The sequence below is a fragment of the Octodon degus genome, unplaced genomic scaffold, assembly GCF_000260255.1.
Source record: "Octodon degus isolate 3935 unplaced genomic scaffold, OctDeg1.0 scaffold00057, whole genome shotgun sequence".
Taxonomy (NCBI): domain Eukaryota; kingdom Metazoa; phylum Chordata; class Mammalia; order Rodentia; family Octodontidae; genus Octodon; species Octodon degus.
Window position 1 is genome coordinate 6129225 of NW_004524633.1, and position 24398 is coordinate 6153622.

Genomic DNA, 24398 nt, shown 5'->3' on the forward strand with positions numbered 1-24398 from the left:
TGGCCACACACACACACACACACACACACACACGCGCATGCGCGCGCGCGGCGCGCACACACACACACATAAATAAATAAAAATTAAAAAAAAATATTTCCAGAAACTGTGTGCCCCTTGGTAAACAATAAACTTCAGTAATTTATAAAGTGTCACTCTAGTTAAGTCACTGACAAAACTAATCATGAAGCTTTTGCACACTTACACTTCTGCATGACATGGTGTGAAGCTGCCTCGTCTGCCCAGTGGCCTGGTAACTGTTTTAAAGGCTGCCCGAAGATGTGGGTTACGCTCAGAACTGTCACCCGAGCCGAGTGGTTAATAATTTGTGTTGGCTCTGGGAATGATTTTAACCACTGCTGCTTGATATATGACATTTCAAATGGGACTAAAAAGAAAACCTTGGGTAAATGTTTCTGTGGCAGCTTAATGAGGCAGGGTCACACAAACCCGCCAGGGAAGCCACTTGTGCAGAGTCAGGGGCAAGCTGGGTCTAAATGCTCACAGCTGGCGGGCGGTTGAGCTCTGCTTCTTCTGTCATGGTGGATCTACATTTCTGCAGCACCCTTTGCAGTCTCCATTGTGATGGCCTGGACCTAGAATGTCCCCAAAAGACTGAAGTGTTCAGAGGTAGGGCATTGGGAAGGTGGCTGGACCCAGAGGGAGCACATTTCTCGTGCGTTAATTCATAGTTTATGCATTAGTAGGAAGTGGGTCAGGTTGGACGCAAACTCTGCTCTTCCCAGTCTCCATGATGCAAGCAGCTTTTCTCCACCAGACCCTGCCCTGGAGCCAGCCACCCAGACATGTAGAACAAGAGCCAAAAAGAACCTCTCTCCCTTTAAGCTGTGGGTGCTGAGAATATTAGAAGGCAACTAAGATGCCAATGATCCCCGGGGTCCCGTGCCCTGCTGGTGTAGGGACAGCATTTCCTTGGAGAGGTGGGGAGCCCAGTACCCAGTTTTAGACTTCACAGTTTTAGTTTGGGCTGGATGATACAGAATTGTTCGTTGTGTGTGATTCATGAAAGAAAAAACACTATGAACTCTTGCTTATTTTGGGAAACTACTCACTTTGTAGGAAATATCCAAGAATGGGTTTTGGCCAAGAAGGATTTTATGGCCATGACTGATTTAGCCCAGGCATCAGCATCCAAGCTACCTGCAGTCTCTTCCAAATGTCTCCAAATGCCACCCTTCTTACTCTCTGGTGCAGAATGAACCCAGTGAATTGGAGTACTTGGGGCACCTTACAGTGATTTCTGATGCATATGATGGAAGGTGATAGAAAAACCTCAGGTCTCATCTTAAAGGAAGACTTAAGTTCCTGGAAACATATGTGCAGTTTCCTGGCCCAGGGAAATTTCTGCATGAAGCCAAGGAGGGGAGCTCAGGCTAAGCGAGCCGTACGCATGGCAGAATGTGGTGGGTTTAGGCACTGGGGTGTTTGGCTAGGAGAAGGACCTGGAAGAGACCCTGCAGGAATGCTCAGGAGGGGCAATTTTGATGGGTTTGATTCTTGCTAGGGTTGGTGTGCCCAACCTGTCTGGTACCCAGCGGTGCTCAGCAGACGGCTGTTGAACGAACACAGGAAACTGCAGGGACCCCAGCACAAGCCTACGAGACAGCACCGGGTGCGCAAACCGCCACCCCTACAGATCTGGGGGAGAAGCAAAGAGAAACACTACAGTCTACAGGGGGGCACAGCAGTCATACTTGAAATGAAGGTGCCAAAAGGGTGACGAGTTTAAATACTGCTCTCCATTGCATTTCTTTACTACCGCTTAAAGCAGGGATCAGCATGGACATCAGCAAAGCTAGGATTCCTTGAGGACAACAACAGGGATGGCCACAGTTCCCACCTACTCCGTGCTTACTCACGTGGTTCCCGCCCCTGGGCTGAGTGTTTTGCATGAAAGACGTTCTTTATTTAGGTAATATTTCCTTTTAACACACGGGCATGCCATGCTACAAAGGACAGCACCTTGCCTGAGACCCCTCTGCTGGAAAGCCCTGTGTGTGACTTGACGGAAGGTGTTTGACACGAGGGTAGGAGGACTCCTTTAAGCACAGGCGGCCTCTGCAGGTAGCCCATGGAGCAAACATTTGGGGAGGTCCAGGGTCCCTAGGAGAGTCCTTCCAGTGCCCGTGAGTTGCTCCATCCGTAAATAACACACGTGCAGCACACGCCCTGGCACAACAACGCAGGACGCGTGAACGCACGGGCCGCGTAGGCAGGGTGCAGGTTCTCATCTGAGCCGGGTGAGGACGGGCAGCCCGCGTCCCTCTCTGCGCAGCCCCAGGACATGCACGCTGCTTAGGCTGCAGTCGTGCAATTATCTCTCTGCTGAAGTTGTAATCTGCCAGTGCATTACTTCCTGCTGTGGGCAGAGCTGGGCTGCATAAATGAGCCACGCAGGTAGTGGGCTCCTCTGCGGGGAGACTGCTGTGTTCTCCTCGACTCGTCTCTCAATTATCATGCCTGAGACAGCCTGCGCGCTGGGCACATTCCCACCGACAGAAGCTTCAATTAGCAGGCTCCACAGAACAGGCCTGTGGACCCCAAACCTTCCTGATATCAAGGACAGAGGGGACACAGCCCCCCCTTTAACTTTCAGAGACAAAAATTAGGTAACCAACCCTGTCCCCCCCCCAAAAAAAAAAGTCACTCTCTGCAAAAGTCTTATTTCTTAAAGTGCCTGTTTTTCCTGGCTTTACATTTCAACAATTTACTTTCATGTGAAACCACCCAATTATACCCTGGGAGCCAAGGGAAGGTCAGACCCCTTCACACCCAGTAGTCTTGACAACCGACATTCCACTTAACAACAAGGTTTCCAGCTCTCAGACATGAGCTCTCTCCCAGAGACCCGGCCTCTGTAAGTCAGAATAAAGCAACTGCACACATACAACACAGTGGGAACAGGCTCGCTGGGCTGAACCTGAATGTCAAACACCTGGGGGTCCTCTCTGCAAAGGTCAGTGACCCTGTCCCCCTGATGCTGCACTTCTGTCCCATAGGGTCACCAGCTCTGAAAGGAATGCCTTTCTCTTCCAGAAGGAATGGGGTGAAAGACCGGGCAGATGTCACATCCCTTGGTGGCTTTGACAGAGGCCATTAGAGTGGCATCTCTGTCCGTCTGTCCCCAGCCTCAAAGCTTCAAGATCACCACATTCCACCACTTTCGTTCCTGTCCTCAGAGCCCCAATATCCTGGCGGGCCCCCTCCCCATCATATTCCCCAGGGCTTCAGTGCGGCACTCCCAGCAAGTCCCGGAGCATCGCGCAGGCTTTAGAAGATTCCTCTTACCTAACGCTGGGATCCATTTCAGGAAAGCCACCCAATAGGTTTTCTTTCAGGTGAGCTCACTGCTGTGACATTCCAAGATGATGTTAGAAAATAAATCCTCTGATGACTATATTAATACAGGATGGGGACACTGAATGCTGTGCTGGAAAGTGTCTTAGATGTCTATAAATAAACCTTTTTTAAAAAAAAAAAAAAAAACCAGCAGGAGGACTGTGAGGAGCTAATGGAAAATCCACTCTGGGCTGACTCTCACAGCAGAAGAAGGCAGCCACAGGCTGGGCCACACCCGGGACACTGGAGGGTTGATTTTTTTCCCCAAAGGAGAGCCACCAGCCGTGCTCCTCGGCAGACGGCTTCCCTTGCCTTCTAAAGTGCATGAAAGGTACACAGGGTTAAACTCTGGCAAGGAGCGCCCACCGAGGACTTCGGGGTGCAAGGATCTGCAGAGGCTAGCCTGGGGTGGAGGGAAGCCTCCAAGGTTTTATAAACACACAGCTGGTACAACACAGCACTGTGTCGATTAGAGCAGATGCCTAGAAGACGGGGCTGCTTCAGGCTTAAGCAGAGGAAACAGCAGTGACAGGCCGCGGGGGGCTGGGCTCGAGGGCTCCTAACGTGGGGCTCCCTTGCAGGGAACTGGGGGTGATGCTGGGCGTGTGAAGTTGGAAAAATTATTTTTACTTTCAGTGTCTTATCTGAAAGTTAGGAAACAAATCCCTACAGTATTAGCGCTATGGTTTTCTTGTCGGTGGAAATCGTGGAATGTTCACGTGACTTACTTTTTGAAGACATACATCTGTAATACACTTGGGATATCTGTGACGTGTGCAATTATATGTGCTGCAGATGTATGCACTTTCAAGTTATAAATGAATGTAAGTAGATGATCATCTTTACAGTGTGAAATAGTTGACATATTTGGAGGCATCCGAAGAGGCCCACCACCCTCGCCAGCTGGCCCTAGAGCACGCCGAGCCCCGGCACAGAAGGGCGACCTCCGAGCAGAACGACACAGCCTCACGCCAAGGCTCTACCTGTCCCCACAGAATTCCCTGCGTTGTGGATAACGGAGCACCGGCAAAGAGTGAAGAGGCATAATGGATACAGCAAAATGGAAAGGAACTGAACACAAGGAATAAGCAATAAAGATGAGGGAATGGAGAAAAGACAGGAATAGAGGAGGGGGTAAGCATGCAAGAACATATTCTGGATGGCTGGGATGATGGCAGTTCTCATTTCCATCGGTGTTTTGGAAGTAGCCAGTTAATGTTTAAAATTTTCGCATTAACTAACTCTCTATGCTCTTGTCTATAATCTGAGAAAACTACATCAAGGACAGCAAAGTGCAATGCAAAAACCATGGCTGAATACCTCTTGTGTTGTGCTTCCCCATGTATACCATTTCTAATGTCTTATCAATTAGTATACTCTCCTTAAAATAAATTTTAAAAAATAAAGTAAAAAGGGACGAGAAAAAATTAAGGTTTATTGCAAGTGAGAATCAATGTTTAATTATTTGACCAACTGTGCACACTTGTATCTATTAATCTGAACAACAGATTCGAGGAAAGTATGTAATACAACAACCATTGTTAACTTTTTATTCTTGGTTTGAAATTCTGTACCATTTGTACTGCGGCTTGTTGCTCTGTTTCTTTGTTTCTGCTATTTGTTTTTTATTCTTTAAAATAAAATGGAAAAGAGTGAGGAGGAGCAAGTTCTGTTTCCCAGCTTGTTTGCATTTTGGCAGCGAGCTCAATGGAACGAGCCGGAGGCCCGCTCACGTGCTGATCACGTCCAGTGTTGCTTCCTGCCATCCCGACAGCAACCTTCTACTGTACTCTTATTGCTTAGTGAAAAAAGCTGAAGCCCAGACCTGTTAAGCAGCCCTCACACATCCCCAGGCAGCTGGGAAACAGCAGAAATGGGAGCTGTCTCCAGCGCCAGTGAGTTTTATATTCTGCAAATTGGGACATAACTGTTCCTGCCCTACTTACTTCAAAGGATTTTTGCGAAGCCCAAAAGAATGATAGATGCCTAATGTATTAGATCTCAATAGCACTTTCTATTTTGCAAAACAAGTTACCCATACTTTTCAATTACTGTTATTACTCCTGAGATTTTCAAGTACAGCTGACGTCTCAAGTTTGGGAAATAACCAGTGGAAATGCACCAGTGGGGCTCTTTGAATCACACATTCAGCAGTAGTAGAACTACTCCACAGAGTGGTTGGTGGATGGTAGAAGGGTCTAGGTTACTGTCAGATAAGGATCCAATGAAATTAATTCTTGCTTGTTAGTGTCACCCTGCAGGGCTCGCTTGCAAAGTGTATTCTCTTCAACACATGAAAAATGCCCCCTTCAATCTAGTTTCAGGGTTTTAATTTACCTAGCACCTGTTACCTCCTAGGAAGCTGGACTGAAAGAGTCAGTCCATGTGGCTCGGGGGTGAAACGAGTAAAGCGTGACCAGCTGCCTGGAGCGTAAACCCTCTGCAAGCCCTGCTGGGAGTGGGGACCTCTGGGGACCTTCTCTCCGGGTGTCTCGGGGACCACTCACCTGACTGACAATGAAGAAGATGACTGTCATTGCGGCGCAGGCCAAGGTGATGAGCATGAGGAATTTGAACCTGAAAATCAGCCCCTATTTGGAAAGAGGGAAAGGTGCTTAGTGTTCTGCCGAGCCTTTTGTCCAAATAGAAATTCAAGAAAAACTAATTTGAAAGAACGGTGAAAGCAAATCCCAACGAATGATAGTAGAATAATTCCACTCGCTAGTATGCCTCCCGCAGAGGCAAGCACAGCCGAGGCACCTGGCTCCCAGGCTCGTAGGCCTCGGCAGCAGGGCTAGTGTAGCCTGGGCTACCACACTCCTAACTGGTCAGGGGGCTGCTAACTCCCCGCCAAGCTCGTGGGGCTTCTATTCAAGGGCCTAGACTTTCAGAATCCAAGAATTCTGTTCCAGTGAACCAAAGGAAATAAGCCTATCTGCCAACAGGAATTGGGTTGAATCTGTTTAAGCGTCATTCCAGTGCTGGGGCCAGGCAAACCTCAGAAAGCCCCTGAGACTCTGCAGAGCAGGCTGGATGTCTTTTATGCAGGGACTTTTATGTGCAGACCCCTGCCTAGGAACAGCCCTGGGTTCAGCCCTTTCTCCTCCTTTTGTCAGGAGGAATTAGGCTGGAGTCTCCAAGGACAGCCACTTAGGCATGACGCAAGGGGCCCTGGAAAGAAATCAGGAATGTGCAGAAGGGAGCAGAGGATGTGAGGCTAAGGTCTTTCTCTTGAGCAAGGAATACAGTCTGTACAGGATGACTGGACCCCGGCCCGTGGCCTGCTGGCTATTTTAGGAGGATGTGGGCTGACGGATCCAGGATGCACCTGCAGGCTCGTTGCAGGCAAGGGAAACCTGCTGAAACCCTTGCCTCCGCCTCACCAGAGCCGAGAACCTGCTGGGGGAGATGGGCCTCTGCTGTCCTGGAGACCCTGCAGGGGTCTCTCAGAGCTGCGCAGGATAGGAGAGACCCTTGCTGTGGCACTCACGCAGGGGCTGGGCCCCCGGGCCCCGAGCCACTCACCTCGTAGTGCAGCCGCCGCACCTTGCTCATGGCGGGCAGGCTGGACTGCTTCCCGCTGATGTTCCGGAACACCTGGAACACCATAAAGCACAGGAAGAGAAAGTAGAGGCACAAGCAGATCCCGGCCACGATGATGAAGGCCATCTGACAGCGCGCAGTCAAGGAAGAGGAGGGCTTTCCGATGACACAAGTGGGGACGCAGGCCGGGGTGCTTTTCCCAGAGCAGCTGGAGACACTTGGTTGGTCTCCAAGTATGTAGGGAATTTTGAGGGGGATAAGAATAGGACAAGCTTCCACGCCAAGGCCAGGATCCATCGGGAGGACTTTGGACACAAGTGGCAGTGGCAGGAGCTGGAGGCGGGGCCCACTGAGGAGGCAAGGCCCAACTGGGGTCCAGTCCGAGGACTACCATGCTTAGACAGTGTTTTCCTGGCTTAGAAGGGGGCTGGCCTAACTCTGGTTCATCTCTGTTTTAACAATCCCACCTGATTTGCATATATATATATATATATACACACACACATATACACATATATATATATATATATATATATATGTGTGTGTGTGTGTGTGTGTGTGTTTTAAAAAATGTATTTAGTAAGGGTCTACAGGGTCTCACTGCACACATCAGACTCATAGTGATCTTCCTGGTTTCAGCCTCCCAAGCGCTGGGATTACGGGCGCGTGCCACCATGCCCAGTCTCAATCGCCCTCTCAGTGCGCCCCGGGGGCGGGCCGGGGATCAAACCGCCGCCTGACCTCTGCCTAAGCAGGCACTTTAACCTGCTGAGCTATCTGATTTGCTAATATTTGAAAAAATCATCGTAACAAATGTGAGTGCAGCATGTAGCACGTCGCAATAAATCCCACTCACTTCCAGCACACTCGTCATTCTGCGGGTCTCTGGAAGCAGCTCTGGAAGTCCTTGGCTGAGGGTGTCTTTACGCTGTTGTGGCTGCCTGGATGTTGTGAATGGATTCAAAACACTGACTTCATGTTCATTCTGACCTTGGGGAAGAGCCAGAAGGCGCAGAGACAGAGCGGGCAGTATGGCGGGTGAGGACCCGGCGCCTTGGTTTTATGAGGCCGCCTTTCTGTTGGGTTGTGTTTTCTATTGGGTTGTGTTTTTCATCCCACCTTATGAAGCTACTCAGGACAGAGGACCCCAGAGTTGCTGCAGATAGTGAAGGGTGGCGGCTTTGAAGCAAGGAGGGAGGACCTTGAGGGGCGTTCCTGTGGATTTCACTATACTAATCCTTTTATTTAAGCATCTGTCACACTTTCTGGCCACACCTCACATTCATTAACTCGTGTGTCCAGTGAATTTCTCCTTTCTGTGATCAACAGTGCTCAGTTAAGGTGAGTGTGGTTGTGCCCTGCAGGTCTTAGAATTTTCCTGGCTTCCGAGACTTCCTTCCGCATCAACATGAAAGTGTGGCTCCAACGTGACATTATAAATGTTTCCTCCACTGCGCAGCTAACATTTTGGAGGAGGCAGTGCGGAGGTGGTGGTGTGGTAGTGGTGGAGGGAGGGCAGAAATCTGTTGTCTCTGAGGTGAAGACACCACTTACTTAGCTTGTCACAGTATTCTTTCGATGTTAAGAAACCAGACCCCGCAGGGTCAGGACAGAAGGCATTCATGTCCAGCACCCTTAAAGGGAGAAGCTAGGACTGTCACATCACCTTCACGAAGAAGCCTGGGCTGCCCCTGGAACAAATCACCTTAGCCTGGACTCCTGCCCGCTCATGGATGGAGACAGCAGCTGGGCACGCCTGGCACACCTGGTCACTGCCAGAGGTCTCAGGCACAGGCAGCTTTGAGACAAGCCGAGCTTTCCTCCCAGACATCACCCAAGGGGTTGCAGGGAAGAGCCAGCTATGCTTCAGCCTGCAGCAAACTGATGGGCCACTCTGCTCCTGCACCAGGCTGCTCTCAGCCAGGCTTGAAAGCAAGTGATTCTCACTGTTGTGTGCCTTAATGATGCCATTGCTGTGGGTCTCAGGATCCAAGCTCTAGCTGGGCACACATGGAAAACATCAGCTTGCTTTGGAACACGATCTTCAGAACCCGGCGGCAATGGAAACAAATAAACCCCCGAGTGCATCATGGAAGGATACAGCCAGCTCCGTGCCCACGTCTGTGGTCCAGATACTGTAGAAGGGGTTGGTCAGCTGCACACCTCTGCAAAGACAAAAGCAAAATGTAGAGGGAACGGTGGGCTGTAATCACCGCTAAGGCAAAGCAGGACTGCACTTAGCTTGCTTTCCCTTCCCAGCTGGGGGAGGGGGGCAGGAGCTGTGTCCAGACCACAAAGCCTCACAGAGAACCTACAGTGAAGCAGAGCTCGGGGAGCACAACTGCCCACAAGTTCTGCCACTTGAAAGGGCTATGCGTGGGGCTGGGGCTGCGCAAGGCCCTGGACTCCATCCTTGGGGCTGGAGCAAACAAAACAAACCAGCAAAGGGCCATGGCTTTGCCGTAGGCCCAGTGTGGATCTGCGGATGTGATCACACCTAGCATTTTCACTCCAAAGCTCCCAACTGCCGCTCTCCTTCACAAAGCCCCCTCGGATTGCCTGAAAGGGAGGCAGTAGTCACCTTCTGGGCTGAGTCCCGTGGCACCTGCTCACCTCTCACACATGTCAAATACGAAGAGGCAGAAAGAGCCAACAGCAATTGGGCCGACTTGCTTCCAGTATCCTGCAATGTGGTTCCGCTCATGTTGATCCTGGAGGAAACCGAGGGAAGAGGCGATCAGGCCAGGGCGAGCAGGCGGGGCCATGTGTTCCTCAGGGTGAGCCTGGCTTTCCCATGGTGTGTGCTGGCCAGCGTGGGACATCTGAGCTGGCCTTCAGGTGTCTAAGAACAAGGGAGGGAGCCTGCTCCGCTGGGAACATGATGACACCATCACGAAGCCCTTCCATGAAGGCTCCGATGGCAATAAGAGGACAGGGAACTCGGAGAACACAAGCCTTAGCAACAACCTTGGCAGAGGGTGCTTCTGTGGCCCATAAGATAAAGCTTCAGAATTACCTTCCTATGGCACTGATGACCTTTACTTGTAAAGGGTCCCCAAGAGGACCTATTGAGAGCATTAATCAAGGCATGCAAGTATGCTCAGCATGTAAGAACTTGTAGAATTAAAAACCAGACTTTTTTTTTGTTATCTGTGTTGAGCTGAAGAATGATGCCTCTTGGCAGTACATAAAAACACACTCAGAAAAGAAAGGGAGGGATGTCAGGTGAGGAAATAAAAAACATGAGATTAATTTCAGGGCTGGAGGGCGCAGCTCCATGAGATGGCACTTGCTTTGCATGCATAGAACCTGCATTGGATGCCCAACAGCTTCTCAGGAAAAAAGCTGTATCTGAGGCTCCAGGCTGGGGCACCCCTGGAAAGGGCTGGGACATGGTTGGGCTTGTCCCGGACAACCTTCTTGGCTGGCAGTGCTGCTCTTCTGCCAGGTCCTTACCCAGAACTCAGTCCTCCTAGACCCCACCCTGGGACCCTCACAGTGCAGCCAGGCAGTAGATGAAGCCCCCTTTTCTGCTAGGGTTTGCATCTAGAGGCCCCCCAAAGCCTCATGTGGTCAGAGGACTTTTGCAGAGGCTGAATCGAGAGTGTGCTATTTATTCATAGTGCAATGCAGGGATTGAGATGGGTGACTGGTGGATCAGTTCAGGGACTGCACTGGCACCCCTCCTGATCCTGGTAGACTGGATAAGAGATAAGGGGCAGAAAAAGCCTTGATTCCTTTCCTTGTTGCTCTGCTATCTTTTGCTGTCCCTGTGCCAAGCCACCTGCCTTGGAGTCAGCCGGATATGAACTGAGACCTCCACAAACTGTGAGCTAAATAGACCTTTGCTCCCTTAACTGTGGGTGTCTTTGTCTCAGCAATGAGAAGCGCAGCTAAGACAGAATTCTCTCGCACCAGCCTCCAGGTGGGGCAGCAGAACGATCTTAACGATGGAGCTACTGCAGGATGGAAAAAGAGTTGATCGTGACCTGAAGCTCACGCGCCCGACGTGAGGGCCAGGTGCAGCTGGCACCAGTCCTGTCGCTACTCATAGTACCTCCGCCTTTCTTAAATCAGGATTTGATGTCCACGCAAGAAGGTACTGCGGGTCACTGGGTGGTGGAGACGGACTGCTGGCTGCAGGGGCTGTGCCCGTTTCCCTGTGGCTGATGTGTTGGCCGGGAGCAAGCAGAGCTACGCTGTGGGACAAGGAGCAAGCCCACTAATTAGAATTGGAGTTTCATGCCTGGGTTCCTCACAGGATCTCACTGAGTACTCACAAAGACCTATTCATGAGGCTTCCAGGTGACCTTTCTTGGGCTGGGGCCCCCAGCTAGGTTACCTGCCCTGAGCCACTCAGCTCACTGTGAGTGAAGCTTGGCTCCTCGGCGTCCTCCTGTCCTCCTGGCCCATCCTGCCTCACTGCGGCGCCTGTGGGTGGTGGCCAAGGGACATCCGCCCCCTGGGACCCTCACCATCATGTGCTCGCCACAGAAGATGATCCAGAAGGACAGCAGCATGGCGTAGAAGACGCCCTGCCGGATGTCGCCGAACAGCAGCATCCAGGTCCAGTCGAAGCCGATGGAGAACCACTCCACAGGGATGTTGATGAAGGTCATGGAAATCCCGAGGGCGAAGATGACTCTGGGGGAGAAGGTACCAGAGGCCAGGTGACGCATGCCCAGCACCAAGGCGGGCTTCCCAGATCCCGAGGCCAGTTCTGAAAACCAGTTGTCGTTGCCTACGGGGACCGAGCAATCAGACCAGTTTCCTATGGTCACCACGAGTTCCCAGCTGCAATGTAGAATGTCCCCAGAGTGGAAGAGCAGGAGAACCACATTCGTGTCCTTTGCATCTAGTTGACCCCCATCACCCCACTTAATTTTGGTACCTCTGACCATGTTTCTGTTCTTTACCTTCTTAAATGGACCTGAAGGGGACACCTGCCCCCCCATGTGTACAGGACATGTCCACCTGGCCATTAAGAGCTCCTGTTCTCATTGTGATAGCCGCAGCTGTGAATTATACGAGCATGTCTGTCTCAGCAATAAATAACCTCAAACACAGAAACACCAGCTCTTTAGGCTGTTCCTTGAGGTCGTAGTTCGCTTTGCATCACCACACTGTGAACCTGGCTGTGACAGTGTCATACCTACATCACCGAATCATAGTTTTTTCTTAGCCATGGGATTGAGACCATGGGTTTAGGAAACACAGAGCCTGTGGCAGGCATGGTGAGAAGGCCACAGACCCCAAGGGATAGCTTTGCCTCACAGAGAAGCATTCGCGGGGGAAGACGGGCAAAGGCGACGGCAGCGGACTCCAGCAAGCAACATCCCATAGTGTAGCGAGTGGAAGGCAGCCACCGAGACTGCTGTCGCGGGCAGCGGCCGATGCTGAGCTCCAGTGAGCAGAGGCGAGGAGGAGGGAGGTGTGGGGTGCCTGGCTGGGGCCACGGAGGCTCGCAGAGCTTGCAGCAGCAGGCCTCTAGGACTGGCACAGCTCAGGAAAGAAGAGGACAGCAGCGCAGGGAAATGCAAAGCCCGAGCCCGGCAAGCATCTCGTGTACCTCATCAGGGAATTTAAACTTATTTCGAAGGGCCTGGGAACCCAATAAGAGTTACATCATCAGTCATCCATTCAACGAAAGTGGGAGGAGAGAGGCAAACAAATCTGAAGAGAAAACCAGGTAAGAGAATGCAGAGGGGTGGGGTGAGATTGCGCATCAAGTGGGCTTGGAATTGCCTGCAGGATGAGAAATGTCTGGTACCCAGGAAAGGACCAGCAAGTGCAAAGGCCCTGGGGGAGCCCACGCCAGCCACCAAGGAGCTGAGAGAAGTGGAGACAGCACCAGAGATGGCGAAGGGCCAGACTGTCCAGGGGTTTTTAGACCAGGACAAAGGAGAGGAAAAGCCCAGGACTACATGATGTGATTACCGCTTGGCAGGAAGTGTCCAGGCTGCCTGGAGTGGACTCCAGGAGGAAAATGGCTGAAGCCGGAGGCCTCAGAGGCTGCTGTTTCCAGTGATCCAAGTCTTGGTGGGTTGCTTCAGTGAGGCGGTAGCAACAGAAAGGGTGAGATTATCTAGTGACTGAGATAAGAGGAGGGAGGGAGAGGGAGGGGAAAGACAGGGAGAGAGAGCAGGCAGGGTGACTGCCACCTTTTAAGCTGGAGCAACTAAAAGGATGGAGTTGCCTCTTGGGGAAAACTGGGAGAGAAACAGTTGTTTGAAAGGAGAGAAATTCAAGCACCACTATCTGTATACATTGCAGGTTGAACGCAAGTGAAGACATTAGATAAACAGTAGGCATGCTTGGGTCTAAAGTTGGGAGAAGCTGAGGTTGAAGCTGTAAACTAAGAGTCCTCAGAGGGCAGAGGGTTTTGAGGCCCATGGAGCCTGGCGGGGTCACAGGGGAAGCAGCACATCTACTAAGAAGAGGCCGCCCAGCCCGAGCCTGGGCTCCAAAGTTGAAGAGGCTGGAAGGATCTGAGGGAAGTGTCATGGCATGTGGAGAGGACAGTGGGGGGTGCTACGTGAAGGACACCACCTGTGATGTCAGTGCTGGCGACGTCCAGCAAAGTGGACAACGAAAGTGATCCTTGTACCTGGAAGATGGAGCTCAGTGGCCCGGCTGTGAGCAGCAGTTTAGTGGAGTAGTGGGAGGAATCCAGGCTGGCAGGGGCTCGGGAGAGAAGTGGTGGAGACAGCGTACAGGATTCTGAGGGTTCCCACAGCAAAAAGAGCAGGAAAATGAGGCAGCGGCTTCGGAAGGAAGCGGGGAAAGCAGAGTTTGTCTGAGAACAGGAGCTAGCAGAGCGTGTCCAAGTTTTAGTGTAAGTGACCCAGCAGGAAGGGAGCAGTCCGTGGCACAGGAAGGGAAGGACCCCTGGGCTCAGGAGCGCTGCCCTTCTGTGGGCAGCAGGGCAGGCTCAGCTGGGAGCAGAGCAGCTCATTAACGTAAAGCGAGAAGATTCCGACGGTTCCAAGTGTGGAGAAGAGTGAAGACAGAAATGTCAGAGACACAGACCCTCTAGGACCGAATAATGATGTGCATGGGAAATCTGAAGGCCAGGAAGGACTCCAGGGCCACTCCTGGCTGCATCTCCTGCCTGAGCCCCTCGGTGGCTGCTGGAAGTGGGCCCAGAAAAAACAGGCGCCTGCTGGTCCCAGGGAGGAGCAAGCATCCCTAGGGAGCGCGCCGTTGGCTCTTACTTTTCCAGAAGTACCGGGGGTCGGGACATCATGGTGATCCTGCGCCAGTACCACACCATGGTGATGAGGATGCTCGGCGTCAGGAAGGTCTTCATGGCGAACCACACCTTGGTGAAGCCTCCGTTTTGGTGGATGCCCTGGACGGACACAGCCAGGGAGAAAAAATCTTATTATGATGATGATAGATTTATGTATTTATTCCTATCTAATCATTCAGGGGACAGATGAGTGGAAACCTCGTGTACCAAACTTTCAAAATCAAGAGTTGAGAAGCATGGTGTGAGCCATCCCCACCTACCCTGAGCTCTCTTCAAGCCCTGCAGAAATATAAATACTACAAAGCAGGAAAATGGGCCCCTTCATGCAAAGGGAATGATTAAGAATATGATCAAGAATTTTTTTTTTTTGTAGGGTTTTCAGTGTAACATAGATGTTCCATAGGTCCAGCAGGTTGGGATGGGATTGGCCAAATGTTGTAAGGAAAATCTAGGCAGCAGAGTCCAAGCAGTTTTGGGAAGTAGAGCTGTGTTATCCACAGCACATTCTTATATGAAAAGACACAAGCATCAAAGTTCAGCTCAGTGTGATCTGTCTTTATGATGGAAGCTTGTATCACAGAAGCCCTGGAGGAAACAGATCCAAAGCTCAGAGGTTATTTCACTGGATGGTGGATGATGGACATTTCAGGAAGGTCACTGTCACGCCCCAAGGGGGCTCTACCTATATTTCTTAGTTTCCTACAACAAATGCCTATTTCTTGCGGGACTGCTTTGGAGTTTTAGAAACTGTTCTTCTCACTGTGTGTTTTTCCCCTGTTAAGTAAAATGGAAAGAACCTAAAATGGCCCTGGCTCCCTGGAACATCAGCACATTGGAAGCACTGGACTTGCTGCCATCCCTGGCCTGTCAGCACCACCTTGTGTCACTGCAGTGCCCTTCAGCGATCTCCAGCCCATCTGAAGCACTTGCATTGCTTGCCATTTCTGTCATCTCTCGCTCGGAGTAATTCACTCTCGGATCTCGGTTGGCGGGGCTGTGGCCTTTGGCCCGCGTCCAGGAGGCAGCTGGGCGAGGGGTCCCTCCCGCACACCCGCCCCGAGCAGCGCCCCTGGCCAGCAGCCTGCTGTCATGGCCTGCGGGGTCAGGGACCTTCACTCACCACCAGCCGGATGTCCTTGATCTCTCCGATCCCGACGTTCATTTTCTTCTTCTCGTTCACCGGCAGCCGGATGTTTAGCAGGTAATACTTGTGGGCCACGGAGCCGATCTCCATGAAGGGGAGGACGTCGCATTCGTAGTAGCGGCCCTCGTGCTCCGGCGTCTGGAAGAACAGCACGGGGCCTCAGGCGGGTTCTCGGCCCAGGGTCTGTGTGCCAACCCCTTGACAGCGTCTCCATAGTGAGTCTGAGGACGCAAGTGCTTACTGGAGGATCGTCGGGGCCACGTTACAGGAGGAGCAAAGAGGGTAACGAAAATGCAGAAAGCCCGCCAACTAGCTCCGCCGAGATTAAAGCGCCTGCAAACCGGCGTGCCGACACCCCCCAGCCCCCGCGTGCTGAGACGGCAATTGAGACTGGGCATGGTGGAGTGTGCCTGTAATCCCAGCTCTTGGGAGGCTGTAACACTACGAGTCCAATCTAGAAGTGAGACCCTGAACACCCTGTAGACCCTTCCCTAAAATACCAAAAAAAAAAAAAAAAAAAAAAAAAAGAAAGAAAGAAAGAAAAGAAAACACAGAGATCTCTTCTATGCCTGAATGCTGCTCTCTGATCCTCTTCCAGCCGCACATCAGACTACCCTGAGCAGACCCGGAGCTGGCGTGGTCACGAAGCGGTCACCACGTTCCAGAGGAAGCAGTCGCCAGAGTCCATTACACTCTTTGAGGATGGCCAATTATTATTATTATTATTATTATTATTTACAGTACTGGGCAGTTAAACCTGGGCATCTTCAGTGAGCGAGACCCCCAGCCCAGTTTTATTTTCATTTCTGAGGCAAGGTCTTTCACAAAATCCCCGCGTTGCCCGGGCTGGGCTTTAGCCCTCCGTCCCATGCCTCAGCCTTCCAGAGCGCTGCGGTTACAGGTACGCACCCAGGCCCGGCAGATGGTGGCTAATTACTTTCATGGTGAAGGTGAAGTATCACCTTTTCCTGGACCTGACAGAAAAGCAGCAGCCAGCCAAAGAGGCGTGGGGCCCGGGGAGACGGGAGGGCAGGAGGGCCATCCTGGGGTGAGGCTGCTCCGGGGTCTCTGCCCCACCCTGCTAGGAGCTCAAGAAGTGAGCTGGCAGCTGCCCTGGGATGACAGAAATTTGGCCAGCTTTCCTGAAGGGCCCCTGGGCTGCCGCTGGGCAGTGATGAAAGCATGCACGGGGACCAGGTGGCTCTGGGGAACTAGCGCTGCAGTCCTGCCCGGGCCGGGGTGTGAGTACCTATCGGAGTCCAAGTGATGTGGGGGTCACAGCGGGTGAGCATTTCCTGAGCAAGTGTCTGTGTGTGGAGGGGGGCTGTCCACGTCTGCTTGCCTCTGCCTATCAAGTGACAAGGAGACCTAACGTGTGGTTCCACAGCCTGAGCAGACTCGCAGGTCTCCAAAGTGGCCAGGTGGTCAATGTAGAAGCCCAGAGGTGGAGAAGCGAGGTAACCACAGGCCAGGGTGGAAGGGCCTGTCCCTCACAGGGGCTGGCTAGGCTCTGCGCTAGACAGGTGTAGCAGAGGGAAGTGTTTCAAACCTTGGGACAAATTCTCTCTTTGTCTGTTTCTGTTTCTGTCCCTCTCTCTGTGTGTCTGTCTGTGTGTCTGTCTGTCTGTCTCTCTCATACTGTGTTTGTCACACTGAATTACATCCTCAGCTCTTTCTTATTTTGAGATAGGATCCCTCTTAGTTGCCCAGGCAGAGCTTGGACTTGAGATTCTCCTGCCTCAGCCTCCTGGCATTACAGATGTGTGCCACACGGCTCCTTTTTTCTCTTGCTCTCACAAATCAGGGTAGATTCTCCCCTCAGGCTCTGCGGGGAGGACTGAAGGTGCATCAGGGCTCTGCTTACCCTCTGTGGCTAACGGCAGGAGAACAGTTCCACCAAGTTTGCAGTGGGGTCCTCTTTTGTTTCTAGAACCTAGACTTCAAGCGGGAAGGGAACAAATCCCACTTGGCCTAATATCACTTGATGCAGTCCTGTCCATGGTGCCCCAAACAGTAGCAGACCCAGGGCAGGAGCCTGGGTTTTCAAGCCTCCAACTCTGAGGGGGCATAGCGGCCTTGGCGCCCAGCCTGCCTCGCCCATCGCTGGGGACCTGGGTCAGCCCGCTTTCTGGCAGGCAGAGCCTGGGGTTAACAGGAGGGTCACCAAGTCACTAACTCCCTATTGTGGTGTCTGCTACATCTGTGTGTCTACACAGACTCGTACAACCACCAGGAGACATGGACACTGAGTAGGGTCCTGCCAGAGACAAACCATGGTTAGAGGCTTTTCCTGTGGCCTCTGCCAGGATTTCGGGCATTTAAGAAAGCAGATTTCTCTCTCTCTGCCCCTCTCTCTTCTCTTTCCTCCCACCCCCACCCCATTCCCCCCATACCTCTGGCATGAGACTGGCTAATTAGGACAAATTACAGCAGGTGGCAACTTCACTTTTTTTTAACTTCACAATCCACCAGGGACTAAAAAAAAGCTTTAAAGCAATTTCTCATTTAATCTTCAGACTCAAGACTAAATTTCACTGCAATCAAAAAGCACAGATTCAATGATTCATCTCCTTCATGCCTTTCAAGGTTTAATGTCTCTCCCGAAAGGGATCAACACATCCTAAAGATAATTAAGCAATTGTCACCAAGCAGCAAGCATCCCTCCCTCTCTGCCCTGCCCTCCCCGTGCGTGCGTTGGGAAGGTGAGAAACACACTTCCCTTTCTGAGGATGAAACTCCAAACCCTCTTGCTCACCCACAAGTTGATGCAAATCAACACTTAAGGGTGGTCCGGAATGGTTTAATCCACCTCCACTGCGCACAAAGCTCTGAAAATGCTAGCTTTCCTCCACCTCCCTTCTAGTTTCTCCTTCTGGATCTTACCAATGTGTGATTTTCACCCAATGAGTGCCCCCAGGGCTGTCCCAAAGTAACTCTGGATGGCTGCTTTTCATGCAGCCCCCCCCATCCCCCGGGTGCTCTATGCAAGGCTGAAAACAGTGACTCAGACTTTGGGACCTCAGTGCATGGACAGAAAGGCTGTAAGACGGAGCCTCAGATCCGGGCACCTGAGATCTCAGTCCAGGATGTACTGTGGTATGCGCATCCCTCCCGATAGCCCTGCTGAAATGCGCATGTGAAGGCGCTAAGGGGAGCGGGGGTCTAGAGGTGATCGCGTCTCAGGGGCCCTGCCTCCTGCAGCTCATATGCTGCTGTTGTAGAAATGGTTTAATTACAAGAGGGGGGCAGGTTGCCGCAGCGAGATCCCTGCTTGGTCCCTGCTGCTGTGGCTTGGTGCTGCACCAAGGATCTTGCCGGGTGGCACCGTCACTGCCGTGGAGCTCCTGGACTCCGGAGCTGTGAGCCCGATGAGCCTGTGCTGTTCACAGCATGGCCAGCCTGTGGGGTGCGCGATGGCAGCGGAGGGTGTGCTGTGAGCACTCCAGGAGGTGCAGCCCGAGAACCTACACTTTCCACCCGATTGGTGTGGACACAGTGAGGCTGCAGACCACTCTTGGGGTCTCTGGTCCAGCAAGTGGGGGTGGGGGGCACCAGACCCTGCAGGAGGTGCCCAGTGGAGGATACATGCTCTGTCCAGGAGAGGCTCCATGCCTCCTTTCGTCCAGGTGACCCATCTTGTGAAGTCCCCTTCCATGCTCAGATGCAGCCCAGACACAGTGTAAGCATAAGACCATCTGGTCATCCCATCCTCCCCAATCTCCTGAGGCAGGTGTTATTGTCCCCTTTTGTAGAAGAGACATCAAGGCCCAGGCAGGTTATGTACACCTTCCCGACTAGGCGAGAGCACAATGTCAGGGTGTGACAGGAGCACGGAGGCCTGAGCCTGGCTTGTGCCAGGACTGAGAGGTGCCTGCCTCATCTGACCTCTCTTCTGGGAAGGCAAGAGGAGGCTGGGCCACAGGACTCAGGGGCTCTTGCCTGCCATTCCTCACTACTTCGTAGGGACCCTGACTTTACAAGGACAGGTGAAAGCAAAGCGAGGAAAGGCCGAGGCGGCCAGGAGAGGACAGCAGAGGTCACAGGGCTGTCCATATCCCTCAGGAGCCGCTGTCTGAAGACAGTGAGTGAGGAGAGGAAAGACACCACCCATGGTGTACTGCAGGGCAGCTGGGCCTCTTGTGCATTGCACACAAAGACACAGGGTCGCTTCTGCATGGGAAGGGACACCTGCAGTGCCCTGGCTGGTGGTGTTCAGGGGCACCTGCTAGGGGAATGCAAGCAGGTAGGAGCACAGTAGCTACAGCTGCAGCTCACCTGCATGGAGACTTTCTTTGTTTCTGTTCTCTCTCTCTCTCTCTCTCTCTCTCTCTCTCTCTCTCTCTCTCAAATGTATTTGTACAGGGTCTCACTACACAGCTCGGACTCATAGTGATCCTCGTGTCTCAGCTTCCCCAGCTCTGGGATTATAGGTGTGTGCCACAACAGCTGGTCTCAGTCAACTACTTAGTGCACCTGGGGGTGGGTCTGGTGTGGCATGTGGTGCCATGGATTGAACCCGGGTACCTGTGCTTGCCTAGGGAGGCGCTTAGTCTGCTGAGCTATCTCACTGGCCCTGCATGGAGACTTTTGAAGGACGGGCTGTGAGGGCAGCTCCATCCCCCTGTGCTGCACTGGTGCCCTCAAATCCCATTGTCCTTTGGGTCACTGTGTCCAGTGACCTTAGGAGGAACCTAAGGACTCTGCCCACAAGGAAATGTCTCCCTACTTTTGGAGCAGGGTTGTTCTGTTCATCCGGGTCCCTGAATGAGCTTCCCTGTAAGCACCAGAGAACAGTCACCAAGTCTCAAGTGAAACCAGATTTCCTCTCTGCGTCCTTCCCTGTCCACAGTGACCTCCAGGATTGTGTGTGCACACCCGCAGGCCTCCGTGCAGCACTCAGGTGGAGGCCTGCGAGACCGAGCGGCAGAGTCCTGGTGCAGAGGGAGTGTGACGTAACCTAGCAACGCTCTTCTGGCACTCGGCCGGCTACCAAAGAGCCGAGAGTCCCTTTTTGGAATCCTCTTAGAGACACAGCTAAGGCCCGATAGGCAGATGTTCCTCCTGTTCCTTAAGTTCTCTCCTCCCCTGCAGCAATATGAAGTGTCACGTTGTCCTTCTACTAAGACAAAGATGACGACCAACCTTTGTGCGACTGCGCGCTACGCCCTAAGGCTGTGTGTGTCAAGTGGAAGCAGGGCTTTCTGCGTGCTGCGGACCAACGTGAAGCTACGTCAGCTGAGTCGTCGAAGGGCCCTACCTTGGGGGAGGGGAAGGTGCACTTGAGCTTCCGCGGCACTCTCTCGTGGGCCATTTCGGTCCATTCTGCCATCGTGTCGTCGCGGTACGCCAGGGAGACATCCATGGACACTTCGGCATTTTCTCCTGCAAGAGAAAGAAAGGGCGCACAGCTCAGGACGTGCTGTGGGAAGAGGCTCTGGAAATGGTTCCACAATTCTTGGAGGCTCTACCACAGAAACCAGCAGGGCAAAAGTGACACGTTAGTTCTTAATCAAACTCCAAACCTGAACACACAGAAGTCGTAGGATGGAACTCTGTGACAGACACTGGCTTCCTTGCCTCAGCCAGTCTACCGGAGTAGAGCATTCCATTTGGACTCCTCCAGGGGCAAGGATGTCACTCACTCTGAGGCAGCTCGAAAGGCCGGTTCTGTGTCAGGCTGAGAACAAACCCCCCAGCCCTTGCCTTCTGGTCCTAGCCCTGCTCATGATGGGAGCCACACAGAAGGTGAGATCTGGGCTTGAGGGAGGAGCAGCTGACATCGCGCAGCCCTCTCCACAAAGGACGTGGCTATACTTGTCATCATCGTGAGGAGGCTCCAGCTGGAGGCCGTGAGTGCAGAGCTTTGAGTACTGACTCTGCCCTGAACATGGTGTGGTCACACGCAGGCAGGCCGGGCTGGGTGGAGGAGTGGGCCTTGTCTGCGGAGATGGCTGCGCCTCGGGCCTCAGTCCATGGCTGCCATGATGTCTACAGCTCAGACATCTGCAGACTCCTCCGTGTTTAGAACAGAAGCCAGAAATTCAGATTACTACAAGACGTCTTGTAGTTTTACAAAGTCAGTAATGGAAAGCCAAGCCAAACCTTTACGGCAGTCTGCTGAAATTTCAGATGACCTCTGAGGTACTCTGAGGAGACAATCACTTCACAGTGACCACAACATCCCCATCTTTTTCTTACTCTTTCCCCATCAGGTTGAGTTCCCTCTAACGCTGTGTGTGATTTTTCACTGAGTTTATACCATGTTCTGTTGTTCTGTCCCACCCTCGTTCATCACCTGTTTAGTCCCTGAGCAGCCTGGACAGATGCCCTGCCATTTCCAGACATGAAGTATGGAAGCCGGAACTCAAAGCCCAAACCCTACCTGCCCTCACACTGCATCCCGGGGTGGCTTAGGGCGTTTGTACCATCTTTCATGGTGTATATAAGAAACAGAAGAACAGGAGGCCTGGTCTGTTCCGGGGACCTTCTTGTTCCCTGGCTGTGCAATATCACCTCCTGACGGCTGCCTGGGCTCCTTACCTGGAGAACAAGACATACCTCACAGGATTTTGTGATCACTAAATTAGATCCATGAAAAATTCTTAGAATGGCACAGAAAACAACCAAGGTGAGCTAGTGTTGCTGTCATGGAATGGTGGTGAGTTCTGAGATTACCTGTTATGGTCCCTATCCAGATGTCCCCAAGAGCCACCTGTGCCCACAGGTGGGCTTTAAGGAGGTGGCTGGACATCTGGGTCTCCTAGCTGAGTTGCTGTTAGGAAGTGGGCCCTGCTCCAGGTGTTCCCCGGGGGCGTGGCCTAGGAGAGCTCCACCCCCTCTCCGCCTCCTGTCCTCCAGGCCCCTCTGCCATGCTGCCCTGGTTGGCAGCCAGCCAATAATGGATTGAAGCTTCCACACCCAGAAGCCAAAGTAAACCTCCTTTTCCTAAGTTGTGGGTGTTGGATTTTGTGTCCCACCGATGAGGGAGTGATTGAGACGCTACCTTTCTATCAAAATAACTGCTGGGGTTCAGCACCGTAGAGCTGCCCTGTGAGGCCCCAGCCAGACCCAGGGCACAAGGCTCGGGATCAGGATGGCGCTGGGCAGAGAAACGCAGCAGAGCTGTGAGTTGGCCCCTGCGTCCCCTGGGAGTGAGGAAAGAGGACTCTTGCTTGACTGACACGGCCTCTTCTCTCTGGAGCACAGTATTAGGTTATCAGGACAGTGTAAGAACAAAAGCTGGGGTCAGACAGCGCTCGTCCTGAATTCTGTCTTTATCTTCACAGCTGAGCAACCTTGAATTTGTCTTGATTTCCACCTCTGCAAGATGGAAATAGTGGAATACACTTCCCAAGCGGTTGGACTCCTGACACACACCCAATGCGCCCAGCCCTCAGACTGTCAGACAATATCATGGGCCAATTCAGTGGAAATGAAGGGAGAGACAGTTATTTCATGGCTACCAAAAGCTTTTAGGTTCCTAGAGGAGCTTTGATTTTCTTGGGCCTTTGTCCTAGAGAGAAAAATTAAAGAGGCTTCCCAATGCCCAAGTGCATTTCCACATTTCATGCAGGGGTCGCTGCTCCGGAGTCCGTTCCTGGCAATCTCAGCCGGGGCCGCCCATTCTTTCCTGATCAGAAATGCCCTGATCTGGCCTGCATTTTCTACATGCTTTCAGGGAAGGAAATAACAAAACTAACCCTGATTTCTAGCAACAACAACAACAACAGCAACAACAACAACAAAAGGCTCTGCTAATTAGAAAGGGGCTGTGGCTGGTATATTGATATGCCCTCCAGGCCTGGGTGGGAGATTTATACAAACACAGGAGTACAATTGTCATAAGCCAGCCTAGCAGTCCCGTTCCCACTACCTGGCTCTCATCTCCCCCAGGCCAGGTGCTCCCATGGTGGAAGTGTTTTCCAGGAACCAGAGGAGCGGTGCCTTGCTGCGCTCAGGCACTTGCTCCGTCTCCTGGACGGAGTCAGACAGCTGTCAGGGAACCCTGCCGAGGACCAGGAAAACACTGCCAGCTGGAGGGTTGTTCCTGCCAGGAAACACCCCCTCATGTGCCGCTTGAATGGCAGCTCCCTTGGCTTCCCCTCACTGCCCACCGTGGGGTCCCATCTGCTGCCAGGATGCCAGGTCCCCTGTCCACTCCAGACTTCGCAGCTGAGTTTTGAGTCCACATGCTCAGGTCCCACTAATGTCTCCACTTCCCTGGTTCCCAGAGCCCAGTGCCCACACTGCGCCCACACGGGCCCCCTCCTTGTCTCCTTGCTGCCCTTCCCACTGCCCGGGCTGTCATCTTGCCTGGCTTGGGGACCGAAATGCTCCTGTTCCTCATGGTCATGTTGCAGCCCGACTTCTGGAATGCCTTCTATACCTTACTTCCTCCTGAGTCTACAGTGCAGCCTCCTCCCAGGCCATAATGGCCTATTCCTTTTTAGCATTCCCCATTCACATCCCATGGGGACTTTTAGACGTTCACTGGCTTCCCACCTGCTTTCTTCACCCCCAAAGCACAGCACAGCACCCCTTGTCCTACTCCCATGGTGTGGAGGACCACCTGGGCAGCTCTACTTGAAAGAAGTGCAGTTGTTTCCATTTTGGCTATGATATGTGCGGAGCTGGCTAGGACTTTTCCTTATCCCTTCAGTTGGAGTTGAGCAGTGCAGACTGGTCTAGCTGAGGTGCTGGTGGTAGTCTTGGAAGACAGCAATCATGTTACCCCAGAAGCCCCCACCCACCGCTCTTTAATATGAGCCGGGTCGAGATGAAACGAGGAGCCAGAGCGCCACACTGTCTGCTGGGATTGAGCCTCAAAATAGAGACTATGAGCGATGACACATCAGAGCTGAGGACCCCTAAACATTAGACACTACCTCAGTTGTGTAACGCGGATCACCCTCTGCGTATCCTTCTCTCTGCATATTACAGAAGTAAATGCAGGCTCCCCGCCCAGCCCAGCTCACATCACTCAGTATTTCCTGCCACTCTGTCACTCCCTTCTTCACAAATGAATAAAAGCTGGGTTCTGTCTTGAGCCGGGGGGGGGGGCTTTGTTCTGGATCGTCATTGTGGCTGGATTTAGGGCAC

General features: G+C 52.5%; 1 protein-coding gene across 1 annotated transcript in view; it reads right to left on the minus strand.

Annotated features, from left to right (window-relative positions):
- Wls (wntless Wnt ligand secretion mediator) overlaps window positions 1-24398 on the minus strand; it is an 86486-nt gene that overhangs the window by 5659 nt on the left and 56429 nt on the right. Inside the window, exons 3-10 of the mRNA XM_004633988.2 lie at window positions 20557-20681; window positions 15276-15437; window positions 14118-14254; window positions 11379-11547; window positions 9517-9614; window positions 9005-9068; window positions 6886-7029; window positions 5868-5951 (exon numbers count right to left, since the gene is read on the minus strand). Of these exons, the coding sequence (XP_004634045.1) occupies window positions 5868-5951; window positions 6886-7029; window positions 9005-9068; window positions 9517-9614; window positions 11379-11547; window positions 14118-14254; window positions 15276-15437; window positions 20557-20681 (983 nt within the window). The remainder of the gene's footprint in view (window positions 1-5867; window positions 5952-6885; window positions 7030-9004; window positions 9069-9516; window positions 9615-11378; window positions 11548-14117; window positions 14255-15275; window positions 15438-20556; window positions 20682-24398) is intronic.